Genomic DNA, 19,308 nt, shown 5'->3' with positions numbered 1-19,308 from the left:
ACAGCTTCATACAAAACAAACATTGTGCAAGAGGACTTCCAGGAACTTGAGGAGAACATAATGTTGTTTTGCTGTTTGGACCCCCCCCCATTCTGACTCAATAAAGAGATTTATGTTATGCAGGGAGTTTGAGGTTAAACTCGTTCATGCAGAAGCACTTCAATACAGACCCCTCGCTTGTGAATAAACAGGCATGCCAGAGCTACAACATTCTCCTCACTAGGCTGAAAATTTCTGTCATGGCAATATTTTCATCCCACAACACTAGAGAAAAGCGTTTAGTTCTACTACTTCACAGAAGGAAATTAGGAAAAAGACAGAAGTTTGGAGCCTCACCAAGCTTTATTTACATGCGCACCATTTCTTATACAAACTAGATTACAATTCAAAATGGAATACACAGGAAAAATACCCACTAACATTGAGTTCAGAAGAAGCAAGATTAATAAAGGGCAAAGTTCAGAGGGGGTGTATGGAGAAGAGCTGGCCTGGGTTTCTTAACAAGTGAGGATTTTAAAAAAAGAAGGAAACGTCCAAGAGGTCATTAAGGTATCTAGTGGTATGTCTATGTTTTTTTTTCTCTTTTCTTAGCTTTAAACCAGCACGTGATGTACGTGATGAGTGTGTGTGTCAGGTGTAAGAGGAGATCAGCTGTGCTTGAACGAAGCAGTAGCATTGAGTGGTTGTGTGGAAGGCGAGCTCCACTGTGACTTAGTGTAAACTATCTGCCAAAATAGCTAAAACACTTTTCACTGAGTGTACAAAATGTCAGGAAAACACTCTCTCTGATTGAGACTAGCAGTTTGTCAGGGATCAGTAACCAATCTTTAAACAGAGAGGATAAAAGTGTTCCCATAATTCACCTTGTCAGTTGTCTTCACAAAGGATAACTAAAGTAGAACTAAAGCAAAGTTTAGTAAGATCAGTGTGGATGAATTCAAATGTTTAGCAGGTAGGTGATGGCTCGGGAATCTCCCTGTCAAAATAAATGACAGATAGTGTTCTGGAAATTTTAGATGCAATGAGGTGTTGGACATTCCAGCTTCTTGTCAGATGACACCAACACCGGGACATGCACATCAAACACCCGCTAAGAAGGCTTCTCGTGTGTCTGTATCTATGTACACACACTCATAATAATAAACCCATTAAAATAGGAGGATGGTGCAAAAGCTCCTATGTAAGCCCTGATTCTGAAAAAAGGAACAGAGAGTGTGTTTGAGTAATAAAAACACAGGGTCCCACTCTGTATTACAATTTTTGTCAAGGGACGGAACTACTGGAAGGGTTGAGGCGGGCACGAGCTCATGCACTAAACCTCGGACAGCACAGTAGCTCATTCTTGCCAACCATGCAAACCCACTCCTCTGCCTTGGCCTCAAAATGATATACGCAAATCTGTACACTATTATACACAGCAGGGAATACACTTCATGTCACTACCCCAAGTAGGCAAGGGGTACCAGGGTGTCCAGATGCTACAACAACGGTGCTTGTCACCATTTTCAAAATCGCTGGTAACAGTGTTCCCTCCTACCCGGCGTGTAACGTTGTTCAATATTTCTTCAACTTCAGAGGTATCACAAAATCCAAGGGTCAAGTACTACATGAGTATATAAGGACATACAGCGAGTGTATATGCATTTTCACACAATTCATAATGCATAAATACATACATGCATACAGTCGGCTGTGCTGTATGCACCGCAAGGGATTACACATCCTTGTGAGAATAAATCAACTGAAATGAACTCGGTATATAAACACATACACACATTAATATACAAGTCGGGAGATACAGGAGGTTACCTGCAGGAGCACCAGGCGTGTCCATAAGGGGATGTGTGCGTGTGTGTGTGTGTGTGTGTCACGAGTCCAACAAGAGGAGAAAAGCTATGACAGCAAAACCATAAAAAAAAACAGACATGCGTGAAGCAAGAATCCTGACGTTTATCTTCCTTCTTTCTCTTCATCTCTACGGCCAAAACTTCACAGGTTACAAGTTCACAAGCACAAAGTATTAGATTTTATTATCAAGAAATCTTATATGTAATACCATCTGAATGCGACTTGATGTTTATTCATTTTTTTTCAAAATCCCCCCTGAGTGATTCTGTATATGCATAACAAGCCCCACAAGCTCATGACAAGAAGAGCCAAACACAGATCCCTGCTATTGTATTTTTTCTATCTGTGTGTATTATGTGTGTGCATGAGTGATTTGGCTGCCAGCATATCCTACTGTTTGTTTCAAGTAATTTGGCAATATACAGAAATAGCTTATTGTTTTACTCAAGAAACAAATGGCTTCAAGAGGAATGAGCCTAAAACCCTGCTCCCCTGCCGTCTTCAACCACGCCGTGCTACATGTGGCGGCAGCTCTACGCTTCTGCAGGTCGTAGGTAAAAACAGAACAAACTAAATGCACGGCTCGCTCTCAGGACAGGATTCAACACTGTTTATATAGCACCTGTAGTGGTGTGGAAATGTTCACAACCCTAGGACACAGGTATTCATTTTGGCTACATCATATGCTGTGATAAACGACCTCAACAGAACTCACCAGAAGCTACAAAAGATCTTTCCCCTCCTTCTTTTTATACACTTTGATGTGCTAAAGGAAAAGTCATATGATGCATTATTTAGCTAATTATAATAGAACTCTCAGTATGGTGCAGTTAATTCAAATTCAAGCAATGTTGAATAACAAAACAGTAAGCGCATGGCATTAAATTGAGGAATTTAACTTCTAAAGTTTCTGTGGTTTTGCAAAGTGTCAGTTTGTATGTGTGTATGCAAGAACTGTTTGTGTGGCCACTCAGTGAGTAAGACTTCCACATCTACGTCTTCATTTCATCAATAAACCAATTGTTATTGTACAGACATGTATGATCCAGAAACGATTATGATCAAACTGAAAATCCAAAAAACAAACACTGAACATTTAAAGTCACAAAGAACGAAGGGATTTTTTTTTCCCAACGTAGTAACATATCCCAGGAAACCACTGGATCAGATTTACACATCACTTCTTGATTTGTCTCTTTTCTTTTGCCTTCAGCGGGAACAACTGCACCACACTCTTCTTCCAGCTTTGCTTGATATTTAGTCCTTGAATTCCACCTGAAACCCCTTCTGATAAGCAGTGCCTCTTTGATATTGACAGACTGGGTGTCAAATGAAAATTGCATAATTCTAAGATTTGAGTGAGTTTGTTGTGATTGTTTGACATAGCTATTGTTGCTTCACAGGAGGCTTTGAGGGCTGATGTGCAGCATCTCTAGAGTCTGTTGGATCGTTTATGTTTCACCAGTGTGATAGTGAAGGTAAAGCTTGCAAGAGGAAGTCTTCTGTAAACACTGGGTTTGTATTTTACATTGTGCTGATGGCAGGTTTGGCAAAAAGGATGTTGTGTGTCTGATCTTCTCTTGCACCACACAGGTGAGACCTGGGGAGACAAAAGATAAGATGAGAAAAGAATATGTTTCAGTGTGCTTGAAAAATAAATCTTCCAGTATATTGGTCAAAAGTCAAATGTTTGGACGAGTGATCCACAATGCCACCAAATGTAACCAATCAACATGAACAATGACCTTCTGTTTAGTGCAGGGAATTTGCAGTTGCAAGCTAATGGATTTAAAACTACCACATTTGTGCGTCACAAATAGTGTTGGACTTTGCAGTCTTAGTTTATTTAGCGTTGCAATCAATTTATTTAGATATTTTTCCAAGTATGCGGTTACTGCAGACAATCATAGTGGCATGCATCTAACATAAAGGTTATGTCAATGGGCATTTGTAGCTCAGCCAGTGTGATGGAAGAGTGAACAACCTTTGCAACATACAGCAACAACAGCTTTGTTTCCATTTGTGAGTAAAAAAGGATGAGCACAGCATCACAATGAAATTCTGATTGTGCCTGAATAACAATAGGTGTCTGTCAGCTTCTAAGAGCTCTACTTCAAACTTGAAGATTCCCCTGTTAGCTTAAAAGCTCCAAACGTACGGTGAGGCCCATGTGGATGAAATGCAACAGATTTTTAAAACTTAAGAAGCAGTTTTATAAACATTGTATACACAGTTACCGTGCAATGTAGTGGTTCCCTTATGCTGTAGTCACTCATCTAATTCTGTGACATGTATTTCTTGTCTTGTAAAAACAACACAGATACACCTCTACAGGTATTGAAATAATCTTGATGTTTCCTTGTATTGCTGAGGTGATTTGTAGTTACATTCTTTCAAGCGCTACACTGAGGTGTTTAAAGACGTACCATATTGGGAAAAACAAAAGTGCACCACTGTAAGAACTGTGAGAGAAATTGTTGGTTCAGGTAATTTCTAATACAAACATCTAAATACGCCAACTTTTTCTCAAATTCCTCCTGCTTCATTACCATTCAAACAAACACACACACCTGCTCTGTTCCTCCCCTCTCAGCCAGGTACCCAGCTCTGAGAGGTCTGCTTGGTGCTTGTGAAGTTGCCGACTCCATTCATGTTGGCCAAGGAGTCAAAGTTAAAATCCAGACCATCTGCATCCATCAGCTCATTCCTGATGATGGAGTCCATGTCACACTCCAGGCTGCCATTGAACATGTCCAGGTCCAGATCTGTGGGGAAGCGATCCTGACACACCCCTCCACTGCTGCTAACTGTGCCATTTAGGAAAATCGAGGTGTCGATCTGCATGGAGGAAGACCCGTTTCCTCCTAATGGCGAGAGCAGGAGCTGCTGTTTGGCATTAGCCAGAGTGTTAGCCTCATTGACAAGGTTCAGGCCTCCATTTAAAGACCTCAGGGAGCTCTGATTATGGTTGTTACTTTGCAGCATCTCCCTTTGGTTGCCCTGAAGTCCCCCTGTGGTCCCAAAGGTCATTACTGGATCATTACGAAGCATCAGACCACGGCGGGAATTTTGGGAGATGATGGCCGCTGCGCTGGCCTGTGACATCAGTGGGTCAGACTGAGTCATCATGACATCACTGTGGTTGTGACTGTCAGAGTTCAGCAGGTCTTGTAGTGTTTGGCTGCCGAAGCGGGACATGCTGATGCTAGAGAATGAAGTTTGCTTGTTCTCCTGGATGGTCTGCATTGGGGACGGACGCAAAGAGGAGCCCGCAGTGTGGGGACCGAAGATGGAGTTGCTATAGCCATTACTTCCACCGTTAGTGGAAGAGTTGGAGGATGGAGAGGAAGCAGAGGAAGGTGATCCTATGCCGTTGGGTTTGGACCCAAAACTGAACCCTGAGGAACCATTTTGTGGCGTCTGGCTGGGGGTGGTTGGTACCAGCTTGATGTTATCCAGCAAATCATCCATCATGTCATCTGTGATTCCATCGTTCAGGTTCATTGTACCCGCCAGATCTGCTAGGCGGGGTAACTCAGTGGGTGCAGCTTTCCCATTGGTCGTGGTAATCCCAGGAGACAGTGCTCTGCCAGGACTGGAGTAGAGCATGGGTGAGAGAGGAGGCTCGTCGTCAGGCACCTCATCGAGCTCAGGGTTGGCCAAAATGGGTGAGAGACGTCCACTAAGCGTGCTAGCGTTGGAGTTGGTACGTGATCGGAAGTCTGTCCAGGCGTCCAGTTCCTCGCTACTGCGAGATGTTGGGCTTCCAGGCCACTTAGAGAGACCTGAAGGACTGTCTCCACCACCCTCACCAGCTGCAGCTGCTGCGGCCTGCAGTGCTGCCTTCTTCTTGGCAGCGCGGCCACGAGCAGATTTGGTGTACTTGTTGCTGTTGTCCATTGAGACTGCCCGGCGCCGTGGAGCCTTGCCACCCTTTCCTCCCTCTGGGTTGATCATCCACCAGGAGCTCTTTCCTGTTCCCTCATTTTGGACACGGATGAAACGACTGTGGAGGGAAAGATTGTGCCGGATGGAGTTCTGTAACCCAAAACAGAGAAAGAAAGTTCATTGAGCGATGTTGACAAAATCCATTTGAAGCAATTTACTTCACCTATGAATATCGCTAGTATTGATTTGTTCTATTCAGTCTTCACTTTTTCCAATATAATATTCAATGAATATCCTCGTTAAATCTAACCATACAAATCAATGAACCACCACTGTCTTTGTTGCAATGTAAACATTTGTTTTCTGTGACTACAAGTAAAGCAAAAAAACTATTGTTTCGGTTGCTCATCCATTAAATATAGACAGGCTCGCATAATGTGGAGCAGCATTTAGTGCTGATGTCTGAATTGTCCCCGCAGTAGCTTTTGTGTTGTGGTTGTAAAAAAAAAAGAAAAAGTGATCTATAATCAAGCATCTCCTTGATTATGAATGGCACGTACAAAGAGCCTCTGTGTGTTGGATCGTGAATGCTTGTTTGCAAATCTTGGCTGGTTTGGATTGATCGACTCTAAGCTGATTTCTTGTGAAAGCCCAACGGGTTCATTGTGGAGAAATTGGTACACATGACAGCCCCTGGTAATGATCAAGAGTTTTATTCATAACGCACAGATGTATGCATACATTAAAGGCTCAAACTGTAACATGACAACCCTGTTGAATCACTTGTTGTCCTACTGCTGACGTTCTTCACACAAATACTTATGAGATGGATATTTCTTCATACTTATATTCAGAGTGTCTACAAACAAATTAGGTGGATTTTACACACATATTCGTAGTCCCCAGAAGTAAAGAAAACATCCACGATGTTTTCCCTCTTATGCTATATGATGAGATTCAATTTGTGTCTCAACAACTTTTGTTGTAATAACTGTGATGATTGTTGTCTGTTTCAGCATGCTATCTTGGGTAGTTTGATCACAAGTAGACAACAGTTGGAATAGGTGTGAAAGCACCTGAGAAGCACCGAGAAGGCGCTCAAATCAGTTTGGGGTTAGGACTGCGGCTACCTGTGGCTTTGCTTAAGGCCCTTGGCCAATTTTGTGTACTGCCAATTGTAAAATATTAAGCATCCACAAAACCTGTTTACATTGGTACTTTCCTGCTGTCGTAATTTCCTAACGACAGCAGGTAAAACAAATTATATAAACTCTGGTTCAAAAAGACTTGAAATTCCAGATTCACTTGATCAGTCAGATTCACCCTTGTACAGTACACGTCCATCTGGACAGCCCCCCCTCCCCACCACCACACACACACACACATATGCACATAGACACACTTGCAGCCATCTGGTTACTTGAGAGGACACCATTTTAAGTTTTTTGTACGATAGCATAATGATGACACACAAATGTTAAGACAATGTGGACAACCAGGCACATTCTCAAATTTCATTTTACTGCCAAAGGACATACATGATTCAACATTAATCTATGTGTATACACACTTTTTTACCAGCCTCCAGCATTGATTATATTTTCGTCTTTTTACTTTGTTTCCTCTTCTTGTGCTCCACAATCTACTGAAAGCCTTGTTGAATTCATTATTTTGCCTCCGTCTCCTTTTCTTTCCATACCCTCCCTCTTCCGCACTTTCTGTTGTTTCACAAACACATAGCTCTTATGGGCCCAGAGGGACTCTGGGGCTATGCTATATCCTCCCATATAAACAACCCAACCGCCATCCACAACATGCAAGCATTTTTTCCTCCTCGTTTTCCTTCTTATGTATATTTTTACTCTCTAAAACAGAACAGGTTTCTGGGTTCAAACCAGCAAGGACCAACATTTTCGAGTTTTTGTGGGAATTGCAATATTGTTTTCCATGAAGCCGTCCCATCATTTCTGGGCAACAGTTTACAGACGATTGGGTCTGGACTGTTATTCTGGTCAGAGGCAGTTCAATCAGAGAGCAGGGAGGGCGGGTTTAAGTTACATTTCTGAATGCTACGCTGGCAGAGAAGTTTGATCTCTGGGGCCAAACTGAACCCATGACCCTTTGTGAGTTACTGTGTACTATGTTACTTTAGTTGTGTTGATTGTTTTCTAATTGCAATCCAAAAGTTGTTTTTGCAGGACCTTTTTGAGACCACTGTTGTGCATTAGCAAGTCCATAAAATGGAGCATCATGAATGGTGTGTGTGTGTGTGTGAATATGTGCGGGTGTGTATTCTGTGCAATGAGGTAAGATGAAATACCAGGGAGACCAGTGTTTATCCTCTGCCAGCATCTCTTGAGGCATTACATAATGCTGTTTCATTACCAAACTTTTTTAAAAACACACACACACATTGACACATGCACTCTGGCTAAATGTTTCCAGCTGACCGGAAGACGTAAATAATGGCCGAAGATAAACTTTGTTAGGGGGAAAATAAACCTTATGGAGGGATGAATGAGAACAGAATGAATGGACTGTGAGTTTCTTTCTCCCATTGATGTAAAGTCTTACCTGCCAGCATCTGACAGTTCATCAGTCATCAGTGCCTCGCTTCCTCCTACATCTTTGCACTCCCATCCCTCTATCTCCTCTAACAAAGCTGCTTGTTTAAAACTTGTTTTCAGTGCCACCAGTCGCATGCTTCAAAGGTCAAGGAAGTTATGTCATAATTGTGTGTGATGGAGCAGCAGTAAAAGGAAACAGGAAATCTGCACCCAAAGGATGGACAGTGATAGAGAGAAAAGAAAATTTGTTGCAAAGCAAGAGTGAGAGTGAGTTATGGTGAGAAAATGATGATTGCAAGATGAAAAGAAGAAGAAACGTATGTGCTATTTATCTGTAATATGTGTGATGGACAGTATGTGTCACTAGTAGTAGCACATCCTCCCACAGACTCTACCCCTCAAACCTTGTCTGAGTACCCCTGCCATTCTGGAGAAAAGAAAGATTTAAACATTCACAAGTTTTGAACACAACAAAGAAAACTCCATTAAACTTAAAAGCACTGAGCCGAACCACCACTTGTGGTTCAGTGTTTGTTTTATCATTCTAGTGAACTGACCTTAAACTATTCTGATATTTTCTTTGCTACACATCCCTTGCAGACACTCAGTCGCTATTGCAGACCACAACATCTTATTGCCATAGTTCTTACTGTATTTAATGACACACCCCAACATATTATTGAACTTTCCATGAGCTCCGTAGAGTCCTGGTAAATAAATAAGAACCGACTCTATTCACACAGAGTGTAAGATACAATACACAGAGTCAATTATATCCTTTGTGTAAGCTAAATCCCAAGTTCTGTATCTTAAATTTAAAACTCAGCTCCTCCCCAACATCTGGATCTTCTCCTTATAATTGACATAGACTTAACAGATGGGATAAATACTGCACTGCAGCTTTTTCTTGGAATACCTTTTGCTCACCATTTATTGTTGCTGATTTACTTCAAGATGTGACTCTCTCAGGCAATTCTTCAAATCTGACTGGAAAAATGCAACTACTTGACGTTCTGTAATTCACTGAATGCATGTGCTGTATAGGATGTTGTGTGTAAATGCCACATCATGGTGTGAGTGGGATACTGTATGCTTACTATTGTAGCTCCTCTAGGGTATTCCCAAAGCCCATTAATAAAAACAGCACACTGAGACAGCAGCTCTGATTCATAGTTCTTACAATGCAGCCGTAAGAGCTAAATAACACACATCCACACACACACACACAAATGGAGTTTGCATCAAAAATTTTACTAAGAGGAATGACAGGTTCGAAATATTCCTCAAAGTATTTGTCTGCCTCAGTCTCATTGTCCTATGTTCCTCCTGTTTTTCTTCTCACATGAGCATAAAACTCTGGGACATGCAGAGAGCTTTCTACAAATTTAACATTCAACAAATGTACATGAATATAAAATTAATATAATCTCTCTAATTAACCAGCAAATTATACAGCAGAAGTTTAACTTAACTAAACATAAAGACTGAAAACAGGGGAAATGGTTGCTCAGCAACCAATATGTGACAAGAATCTTGATTAAGAGAAGGACTATAACATGTTAATAACTGAGGTTTAGAGGAGTGGGCATATGCTGTTATCCTCATCTATTCTTTTCCACCAACATGAAAAAATTCCACCCTGGTTCTTATACCCAGTTCATGAATAACTTTGACCATTTCCACTAAAAATAAAATGTTTGAAACAACAGTGAGCATATAATATCCTATAGATATGAGAGGATGTACAAAGGTCTCTGTCCTGATTTCAGTAGTTCTGCTCAAAACTGAAGGAAGCACAGCCTGGTTTGCTGCATATCATAAAGGTTACGAGTGTTGAGAACAGAATAGGTTCGTGGACTAGTTTGCAAAAGCAACTGGTTGACAACACAGTGGATGAAGTAGACAAAATGTCAGGCGGTATCAGTGATATCAGTTATGAAATACTTATCCAAAATGCAAAAAAAAAGGGGTCTTTCCCAAAATGTTGGACTGTCGCTCCAGGCAGTGTATTTAACCGAGAGTGCCTGATTTCGCAAAGCATAGACCACTACATATTAAAATAATCTGTTATTATATTACAGGTATCTATTGCTTGTAGTTACTGACCACAAAGCATGTATAATATCAATTTCTAAAATGTTCCTTTGAAAAAAAAAAAAGGAGCCTCAACTCAGTTAATTTAGCCCATCATTCTAACCTAAAGAAACTTTACAGATTCTGGTTTAACCTTCTGTTTCTGTGCCATTGTGAGACTTTCTTATTAAGATACTGACACAATCTGCTAATTTTTCATTGCTTCAAATATTTGTTTTAGTTAGTGATGATTGTAGTGTGCAGTATGTATTACTAAATTCCATTTACCATACTTCCCTTCTCATTTCACTCCTGGTGAGGTAATACAAATTTAGTTATCCATGTCAAACCTCAGTGCATCTAATCAGTCTTTATGCAGACTGCACCACTGAGCTGAACTGATCCATCTAATCTGATGTCAAACAAAGTGCTCTTTCTGTTAATGTGACTTGATGGATATACAATAAAGTTCACCTTTGCAGGTGTAGAAAATGCAGACTCAGCTGTCGCCTGTTCATGAGACCGTTTATCCAGCTTCACTAGTGTTACACTTTTGTAGCCAGCTCAAAGTCGCCTGACAAAGCTGAACTTGCTTCGTGAGACAGGCCTGTGTGCGTGTGTGCGCACCAGCTGCAGGCTGGAACACAGAGGCCTTTTTGTCCATCAGCAACATGTGGGAACAATTAATCACTGTCAGCAACCACGCAAGGAATCTCTTTCCCTCCTTTTTCTCAGTCCTCTGATTTCTGAGGGTGTGCAGGTGAAGCCATACATCTACATTTATCTAAATCTGAAGGTGGAAGATGTTTGCACGTTCAAATGTTCAGTTAACCATTTTAAGGAAATTAAAGGGACTCTAGGAAAAAGGTTTGAGCAAAGCTTATGTTGTAAATGTATATGAATGAAAAAAAAAGTAATTCAAAGGCAGAATTCTCTGATTGGTCCAGATTCTGAAAGTGCCCCCTAATTGGTTGTAGCCATTCCAGCTCCAGCAACAGTGATTGGCGGAGTGAAGTGGGTTTATGTAGCCAGGCAGTACAGAAAAGGGTGGGTCTACATGCTGTTGCAAGTGTATTTCATCACCCAACAACAGCACATATCTGAACTCAAATATAAGAACTGGGTCAGTTTCACTTTGCCATGTTCCTGTACTCTGTGTACCCAAGAGAAACGCACATCCCTTAATGGTCACTGCAACAGCATGGGGATAGGGGTGAGATGACACAGGGATTCATCCCTTTGTATTGGAGGAAAGAGTTGTGTCAATGGGTTAAAGTGTTATGGAGCCAGAGACAGGGATGAGTCAAAGGTCAAAGTGTTTTGAGCTGGCGGCTCCAGCTTCACACAATTTAGCCCCACCCCTTTAACACTGCTTGCACGGCTGTGATTGGTCACAATCTGTCACCTGAGCTTCTCAGCTCTGTTATACTTAACCACCTTTCAGCACTGTGTATGTACCTCTGTGTGTGATTCTTGGCCAAATATAACAACATCTTTTCAGCCATTAAATAAACCAGCACTAATATGAGTTGAATGTCAACAGTGACTGCTGCTGGGTCAGTCAGATGAGTAAGATGATGAGGGTATTCAGTAAGATGAAGGGGTTACAAATGATTGTGAATAAAAAAAATTCTGCCCCGGGGTATTACTTGTTAGGAGAAGGCAAAGAGGACCAGCTGTATGCAAATTGTCACAGGTAGAGTTTTTGCAGATTAACCACAAATGAATGACTTTAAGGCAGTGGCAAAGAAGTTAAGTTTTATTTGATATGTCAACTCGTGTTATCACAATTTATACGATTACACACCATTAACTATAATGCTGCTTCAATAACTTTGCATTATCCATCCTATAAAAACCCATCCAAAAGACCTCCAAAATGACGAATTTGGCAAGTTTTGATTGACTTAGAAAAATCATGTGTAAAGTAAAAAAAATGTAAAGTTACCCTGGTAACTAGATTTGGAAAAAATAGATTTACGAGGCATATCTATTAATTTATGGTACTATCTTTTCTTTTTGGTAAAGTTATAGTCAGTCAAATATTTATTCAGTTTATCATTTTCTCCTAAATTGTCCTCATGATATTCAATGGTGCATAATGTACTATGTCTTTAAAAAGAATGGAGAAGTCAAGTTAGGGAAACTTCATTGTGCCAAAATCACACAGTTAGACTGAGTCACAAAGAGCATTAAAAGCATAGCCAGGTGATGCTAGTTAGTACACTTTACTGCTTTCTGCCATGTTCCGTTAGGGTGATGCAGATTTTGCTGCTGGAGAACCAAAATTGCTGCTCACTTTGAAGGCAGGCAGCCATTGTGAGTTCACCGTAACAAGGAAGACAATGAAATGTGCGAAAATCATTGGAGAGAAATGGTCAGACTTTGGGAAAACAGGAAAGTTTGTGTGGCAGATGCCAGTCTTCTTAGCATATATGGAACATGATCTCAAAGATTATGAATTATTATAAAAAGTTTAGCTGCATGTTGTCTGCAGCTGTCCATGCATGTGTCTGCGTGTGAGCATAATTGTGGCCTTAGGCAGAGGTGTAGACGGCATGCAGGTCTTTGACACGTATAAGGCGGTTTATAAATAAACTGCCTAGCTGGTCTGTGCTAACACTGCTGAGAGGATGGTTATTTATACTGTGACCCTACACAAACACACATACTGACAGAAAGCCACGCAAACACACACTTGGTCCAGGTTCCAGCTGCCCCGAGCTCTGGACTGCAGACAGAACATTCCATTCTCTTCAATCATATGCGCGTTTCCCGGCCAGCGGCTGGGTGTCTCTCCCAGCTTGTGTGTGTGTGTGTTTAGGTCGTGTTTATGTGCGTGAGCTGAATGGGGATCTGGATCTTGCCAGAGGCACTCCTGTTACACCTTCTCCTACTTATATTTCTGTTATTAAATCTTTGCAAGTATATTTAGCAGTTCACGGGACCACAAACACGCTCAGACACACGCTTGAAAGAAATGGATTTTCATTTTTCAGTCTGAAATACCCTGACTGACATGTACTGTCAAATCCAACAGTGAACAGCAACATTGAGTTCCTCTCAGAATTGAACTGCAGCTCAAGAGAGGAGACACAAACATGCTCACACACTGCTTTCCAAGAGTTCTGACCGCGTTAAATCACGACAAAGCCTCCTCTTGTCATCGCGGAGGCCGTACTACTGCTTTTCCATCTGTCTTCCTTGCCTTCTCTTCTATCTGTCTGTGCCTGCGTCTAATGTGTACCCTGTTGTGTAAGTCCACATGTTCAAAGAACTCCTTGTACGCTCCTATATTTCCTCCAATCGGTTGACCTGAGGTGGGGGAGTTGGCTCACCCATCCCACTTCCAACAGCCAATCAGTGCAGGTCAATGCAAAGGCATGTTAGTCATGTTACCCTAGTAAAGCTTCACTGGGTCACTGTGCTTTCATCAACACTAGACTGCTCAAATAACTGCATATGGAGCACGTGGCACACAATCAGCAAAGGTAGCTGGAAGTGTTTGTGTTTTATCACCAGATAAGTCATTGAGGTGAATCTTTTTGTTGGGAGTGAGCTTGCCTCACAGTAAAACGTGTTGAGAGTGTGCAGGACACACATATAACATTTGTGTTTGTGTTACATAACATTACATTACTGAGACATCTTTTATTGCCATCAGTTCCTTTATAACTATGTTTAACGCTGACATTAAGTCTCATGGTCAACAAGTCTTCTGCAACAGGTGGCTTTGTACGTTAGTGACCCCACAAGTCAGCACAAGGCCAACTTTTTATTTTTTTTCAAGAGATTATGCAAGCAGTGATTCCCATCCTGTTTGCCATGTGACATTAAAATGAAGAAAAGCCTTCCTTTTCACATGCTAAGACTTGGGTGAGACTTGTGAGAAGTTGAGCCCTCTGTTCACATCAATAGATTGAATGGAATATCTCTTATACAGTAACAAAACACTGAAAAAAAGCCCTTTTACTCACTGTTCCTAAATATTTCTCCTGGTTTGGGATGAAAACATTACTTTTCATATCCTCTTCTACTATAAGATGTTTCTATATCTCTAATAATAATTTAATGAGCAGAATTAATTCCCACTGATCAGCTTAGAATAAATGGTTGTAGCAAGTCAAAATGCAACCAAGTTCTCAGTGACAAAGAAACTATGCACATAAGCAGAGTGGTGTTAAGGGAGGCAGTAAACCTCAGTCAACCCCTCACCTACACATAAAAAGCAGCATGTCCTCTCCTCCTCCACCATTCCTATCACTGTCCCTCCGCTTCTCTTTCCCCTGACCTGACCCTCCCTTCTTCTCCTTGTTTCCTTCTACTGTTTTTAAAAAAAAATCCACTCTTAATAAATGCTCTCTGAGGATTTTTCTACTTTTCTTTTGAATCAATAGAGCTGTGAAGGACTCCTTTTAATTGGGATTCTTAGTGTCCCTGCCATGAAAAGCATTGGTGAATAATTTATTTACGTACTGATAAGGGATTAAATACTCCTACAAAACCGTTCGCGAATGTCACTTTTAAGATAACAGCATATTTTTGAGGAGCAGCACTCAGCAGCCATGAGCCTCAGTGGCTCATTATGGAAAATGCCAGGTTTGGTAAGTTGAGAATGAAACACCAAACAGTTACGGAAGATAAGAATGAGAATGAGCTAACAGCGTTTTTCCATTACAAAGTGCTGTGCAGTACAGTATGGTCAGACTCAGCATTATACAGTGTCTCCTCTCTGTGGGCAGGATTAGCTGTTTATCATCGCCGCGTGTGTGAAGCTGCGGTGAGACACAAGATACACAACTTAGCTGTGTGTCTGTTTATTCCTTTACACTGAATTAGCAGAGGCTTTTCTCCAAAGCGACTTACAAGTGGGGAATATAGAAGAGTATAGAACAGTTATTATAAGGTTTTAGTCCAGAGAGGTTTGAACATCTTTTGGGAGCGATCGTAACGACCAATTACTATGGCGCTCAGCTCCAGTCAGCAGAGAGATAAAAAATAAAAGAAATCAGCTGTAAATCTATACTTAGGATCAATAAACGTGCTCTTGTATTCATTGGTCATGCATGATGCTGCACATGAGGATGAGTTCTGTGCACACACACAAGATATCTGGGATATTTATGTAGTCTGCCGGACTGAATCTGAATCACCGCCCACATCTCTGATATATTCACAAATGAGAATTTATCAGTTGTTTATCCAGTACTTTGATGGCTGGAGAATCAATCAGCTACTAAGAGCTTTGGTTTAAGAATGGTGACATCATCTTCCCACAAATCCAACTAGCACGGATACATCGTGATCTACTGTTTCTAGTAATTTTGAGTTTCTTTGTAAGAATTTTGAATCTGTTCAATTTTATCTAACTATTATGAATCATTTTATTATCTTTGTGGCCGAATGTAATTGTTTTATGAGTCTTTGTAATTGTTTTGATGATCATATCTTCATAGTTGTTTTGAGGAATTTTGAGCACTGCTAATACATCTTGTGACTGTTTTGAGTATTTTTGTAATCTCTTTGTGGTTGTTTGTAAAGGCTTTTAGTCTCTTTATGGCGGTTTGGAATTGTTTTGAGTGTCTTTTTAATTGCTTGGGTATATTTGTGGAAGTTTGTTGCTCAGAGTCATCAACTTCTCACCGTTTTGTAACTCTTTGTGATCTTTGACCAACTAACAAGAAACATTAAAATCAGTCAGTTACACTGATCAGCAACAGTCTTGAAAAATGGACAAAAAAAGGGGCAACAGAATGCGGGAGAGTGCCACAACTATAAATATAATTTTAAACATATTTCCATTCATTTCAACCTTGCTCAAATTGCATCAAATCCCAATATAAGTCATCGCAAGGTACCTAACATAAAATGTTTGCTGATTTTCTGTGAGCAGTATCTGAGGGTTGAGATGTAAATGTCAGACTCATTACCCAAATATATGCATTGTCTCTGGCAACATTCCCCTACTGATGATGATCCTGAATCATTCTGCCCTCCGTATGTCTCCATCCATCCTGCCACTCCTCAGTTCTGCTTGTAAGGTACAGAGATGTAATTAATCATGTGGACATCCTGCCAGTTTTAGCAGTAAGGGTGTCTTCTTTTCCTGGACACTTTATCTAGCTCCGTCTCCCTAAATCTCCTCTTCTTTCTGGCATACTCATACTCACATAACTTGAAGTATAACAGTAGAGTCATTTCGTAGCGAGCCTCTCTTCTCTTTGTGCCTTTGACTCTTTATACCTCACAATACTTTTTGAATCACGACACAAGTGTTTTCCTTCTATGTGTGTGTACATGTGTGCTCAAGCGCCGGGATGCACGATAATCGCCCCAAGCAGACCTGCCCACTAGTCTCTCTCTATTTTTAGCTGTCAGATGATGAAATGGTTCAAGTTCTTAAAAAGGGCAGGCTGTGGGCCACCACAGCATCACCACAAAGCCTGGGGAGAGGATTTGTAAGTCCAGCAGCCAGACTTGACGAAGCAAATCATCAAGCATTTTCTGTGATTCTAGGTTTCCATTAACTTATGATGACAATAGCATAGAATTCAGAAATACAGAATATGACATGAAACAAAGTGATTTAGCTACAAGTGAAAGATTTTACAATATCATTTGTGGAAAGGAAACTCTCCTTTTACTGCATATGCCAATATTTTGCCACCAAATCAAAAGAGAGAAAATGTGGGCAAAACCCTATTTATTATAGTTCAGGCCTGTGAGAGCGAACTGCAAAACACAGTAACTCCATTTTGTACATCATTTGAAGTGTATTTTGCATTTTAAATTTTTTAATTCCCCTTTGGGATTAACAAATAATATTACATTTACTCTAATTTAATCTACTACAGCAGCTGCTTATTAGTTGCTTTTTACTGTAATGTCAGTGTAGTTACAGAGTATTCAGGCTGCACAATAAAACTTTTTATCATAGCAACAATGCAGTAATAAGATTGGTGTCTAGCTATAACCATTTCTTTTGCCACAGAAGAATTTATCCACTCATGTGCAAGTTTATCTGAATGTGCAGTATAGAGTTGATTAAGCTTTGAAAAAACTTAAACACAAAAATGATCAATTCTTGTTAAGTGTGTATACAGCTTTTAACTCTTCTGCAGGTCAGTTTCTCCCTCTGGCTGAAAAAGTCACTTTTGTCTTTGCAGGGATGTTTCTGTTGTCAGTGTGCTTGTGTGTGTGCTGGCACGTGTGTGTGTGTGTGTGGATGTGTTCTTGTTAGGCTCAGTTGCTCCGTAGCTTAAGGACACCGTGTCCTGGAACTTGGGTTGATAAACCCCAGCAGGGATGTCCTGTGTTGTCCCAAAGCAAAGAGTGCACGTCCTGCACTCTGCTGTAATGAACTGTGTTTTTGTGAGCGTACACTGACTGTGTGGAGACAAATTGATTTTCTTCTTTTTTTTTTCTTTTGTTTTTTTGGATCAAAATATCTGGTGATAGATTTCCCTGCAGCTTGTTGTTTTTTTGTTTTTTTTTAAAGTTCCTGCTCCTCCTTTCTTTCTTAGCGTGCGCATGTCTGACACTGAAATGTACCTTGTCTTTGATCCAGTGTTTCCACAACACACTCTGCTTAATACCTCAGGGCTATATCGCAGTCATGCTCAAGAGACTTAGTTTGGTTAGTTTTCAATCTGTTGATGTTTGCAGTTTAATGTACTCTAAAACCTTCGATTCACTCTGCCGAAGGTGAGCTGTGATCTCATGGAGATAGATTATGGTGATAATGGCATTACACATAAACATATTGTCCAACTAAACAGTAGGCCACAAATCCAGTTTGAGCTCAATCGCTTGGAACTGGTGACATGCTGTTTCTTCTCTGCATGTGTTGTGTGGAGTTTTGGAGCAGTAAAGGGAGTTTACATCTGGTGTAGATTAACGTTGGGGCCCCACTGGTATTCATGGGACTCTTCACCCTAATGGTGCTAAAAACAGATACAGTACACACCATATGCGCACGCAGCAGATCACACACCACTGATTTTATTTTAAACTAAAGTTGTTGTAGTCTTTTCCCCAAATTAGCAAAACAAAAATCACTCCACTACTTCAATTCTGATACATAAACATCTTTTGATTTTAAGCAAAGGTTTGAGATAACAGGATGTGGAAAGTTGGTTGCTTAGTTGTAAAAAAAAATAAAAATAAATTCACAGCTTAAGTGAAAAGTAAGTGCAGATATTTCTTTGCCAAAACTAATGACAAGGTGGAACCGAAAGTAACACACGATGGGAAAAAAAACAAAACCAAGAATTAAAAGAAAAAAAAAGGTGTGCAGACCTGTGTTTTTATTCGTTCTTGGCTTGATTCTCATAAAAATTGAGGGTTGTCACTGTTTCCATTTCTTCTCGTCTAAACTAACACACAATGTTCTTAAACAAAAGTTCTATTTTTGTCAGTCCTAAATGTCAGGGTAGTTTTGCATGCTGTGTGTAAACACAGTGAAAGTTGTATTTTAATATAAATTAGATGGTGTAAATGTACAATGATGACACTTACAAAGGAACTCAAACTGCGCTTTTTTACAGTCTGTCTTGCAGGACCATATCTATTCAACACCTCTGCACTAGAAAGTGTCTCTGTTTGACTGTTTGTTTGTGTGTTTGACTGAGTCTGATGTCAGCACTTCTAGGCCTGTCAGCTCTCTTCCTCCTATACACCAGCTGAGCGGCTGGAGAAAGGGAAGGAGACAGTGATGAAGGTCTTTGACACACATATGCTTGCAGTGTGTCTTTTGTCTCAACTGTGTATTTCATGTGTATCTTAGCACAAGGGGAGATCCTAACCTTTGCAAAGCAAACACCCAGTGACACACACAAACTGCACACAAGCACACATGAGTTTTCCCCCAGCAACAGTGAGTTTCAACCTCAGGCCCTTCAAGCTCTGCCCCCTCGAGGAGTCACATGACTTC

At 40.6% G+C, this 19,308-nt stretch overlaps 1 protein-coding gene across 2 annotated transcripts in view; it reads right to left on the bottom strand.

Annotated features, from left to right (window-relative positions):
- Positions 1-323: 323 nt before the first annotated feature.
- Positions 324-19,308, bottom strand: part of foxo3b (forkhead box O3b) — a 41,277-nt gene continuing 22,292 nt past the window's right edge. For both annotated transcript variants that reach the window (XM_072361686.1, XM_072361687.1), the window contains exons 3-4: positions 4,419-5,886; positions 324-3,448 (exon numbers count right to left, since the gene is read on the bottom strand). In XM_072361686.1, coding sequence (XP_072217787.1) covers positions 4,438-5,886 — 1,449 coding nt within the window. In that variant the 3' untranslated portion in view covers positions 324-3,448; positions 4,419-4,437. The remainder of the gene's footprint in view (positions 3,449-4,418; positions 5,887-19,308) is intronic.

Source organism: Leuresthes tenuis, unplaced genomic scaffold, assembly GCF_036924035.1.
Source record: "Leuresthes tenuis unplaced genomic scaffold, fLeuTen1.0.hap1 SCAF_13, whole genome shotgun sequence".
Taxonomy (NCBI): Eukaryota; Metazoa; Chordata; class Actinopteri; order Atheriniformes; family Atherinopsidae; genus Leuresthes; species Leuresthes tenuis.
Note: the sequence above shows the minus strand (reverse complement) of the source record. Positions and strands in the feature narration are given on the sequence as shown.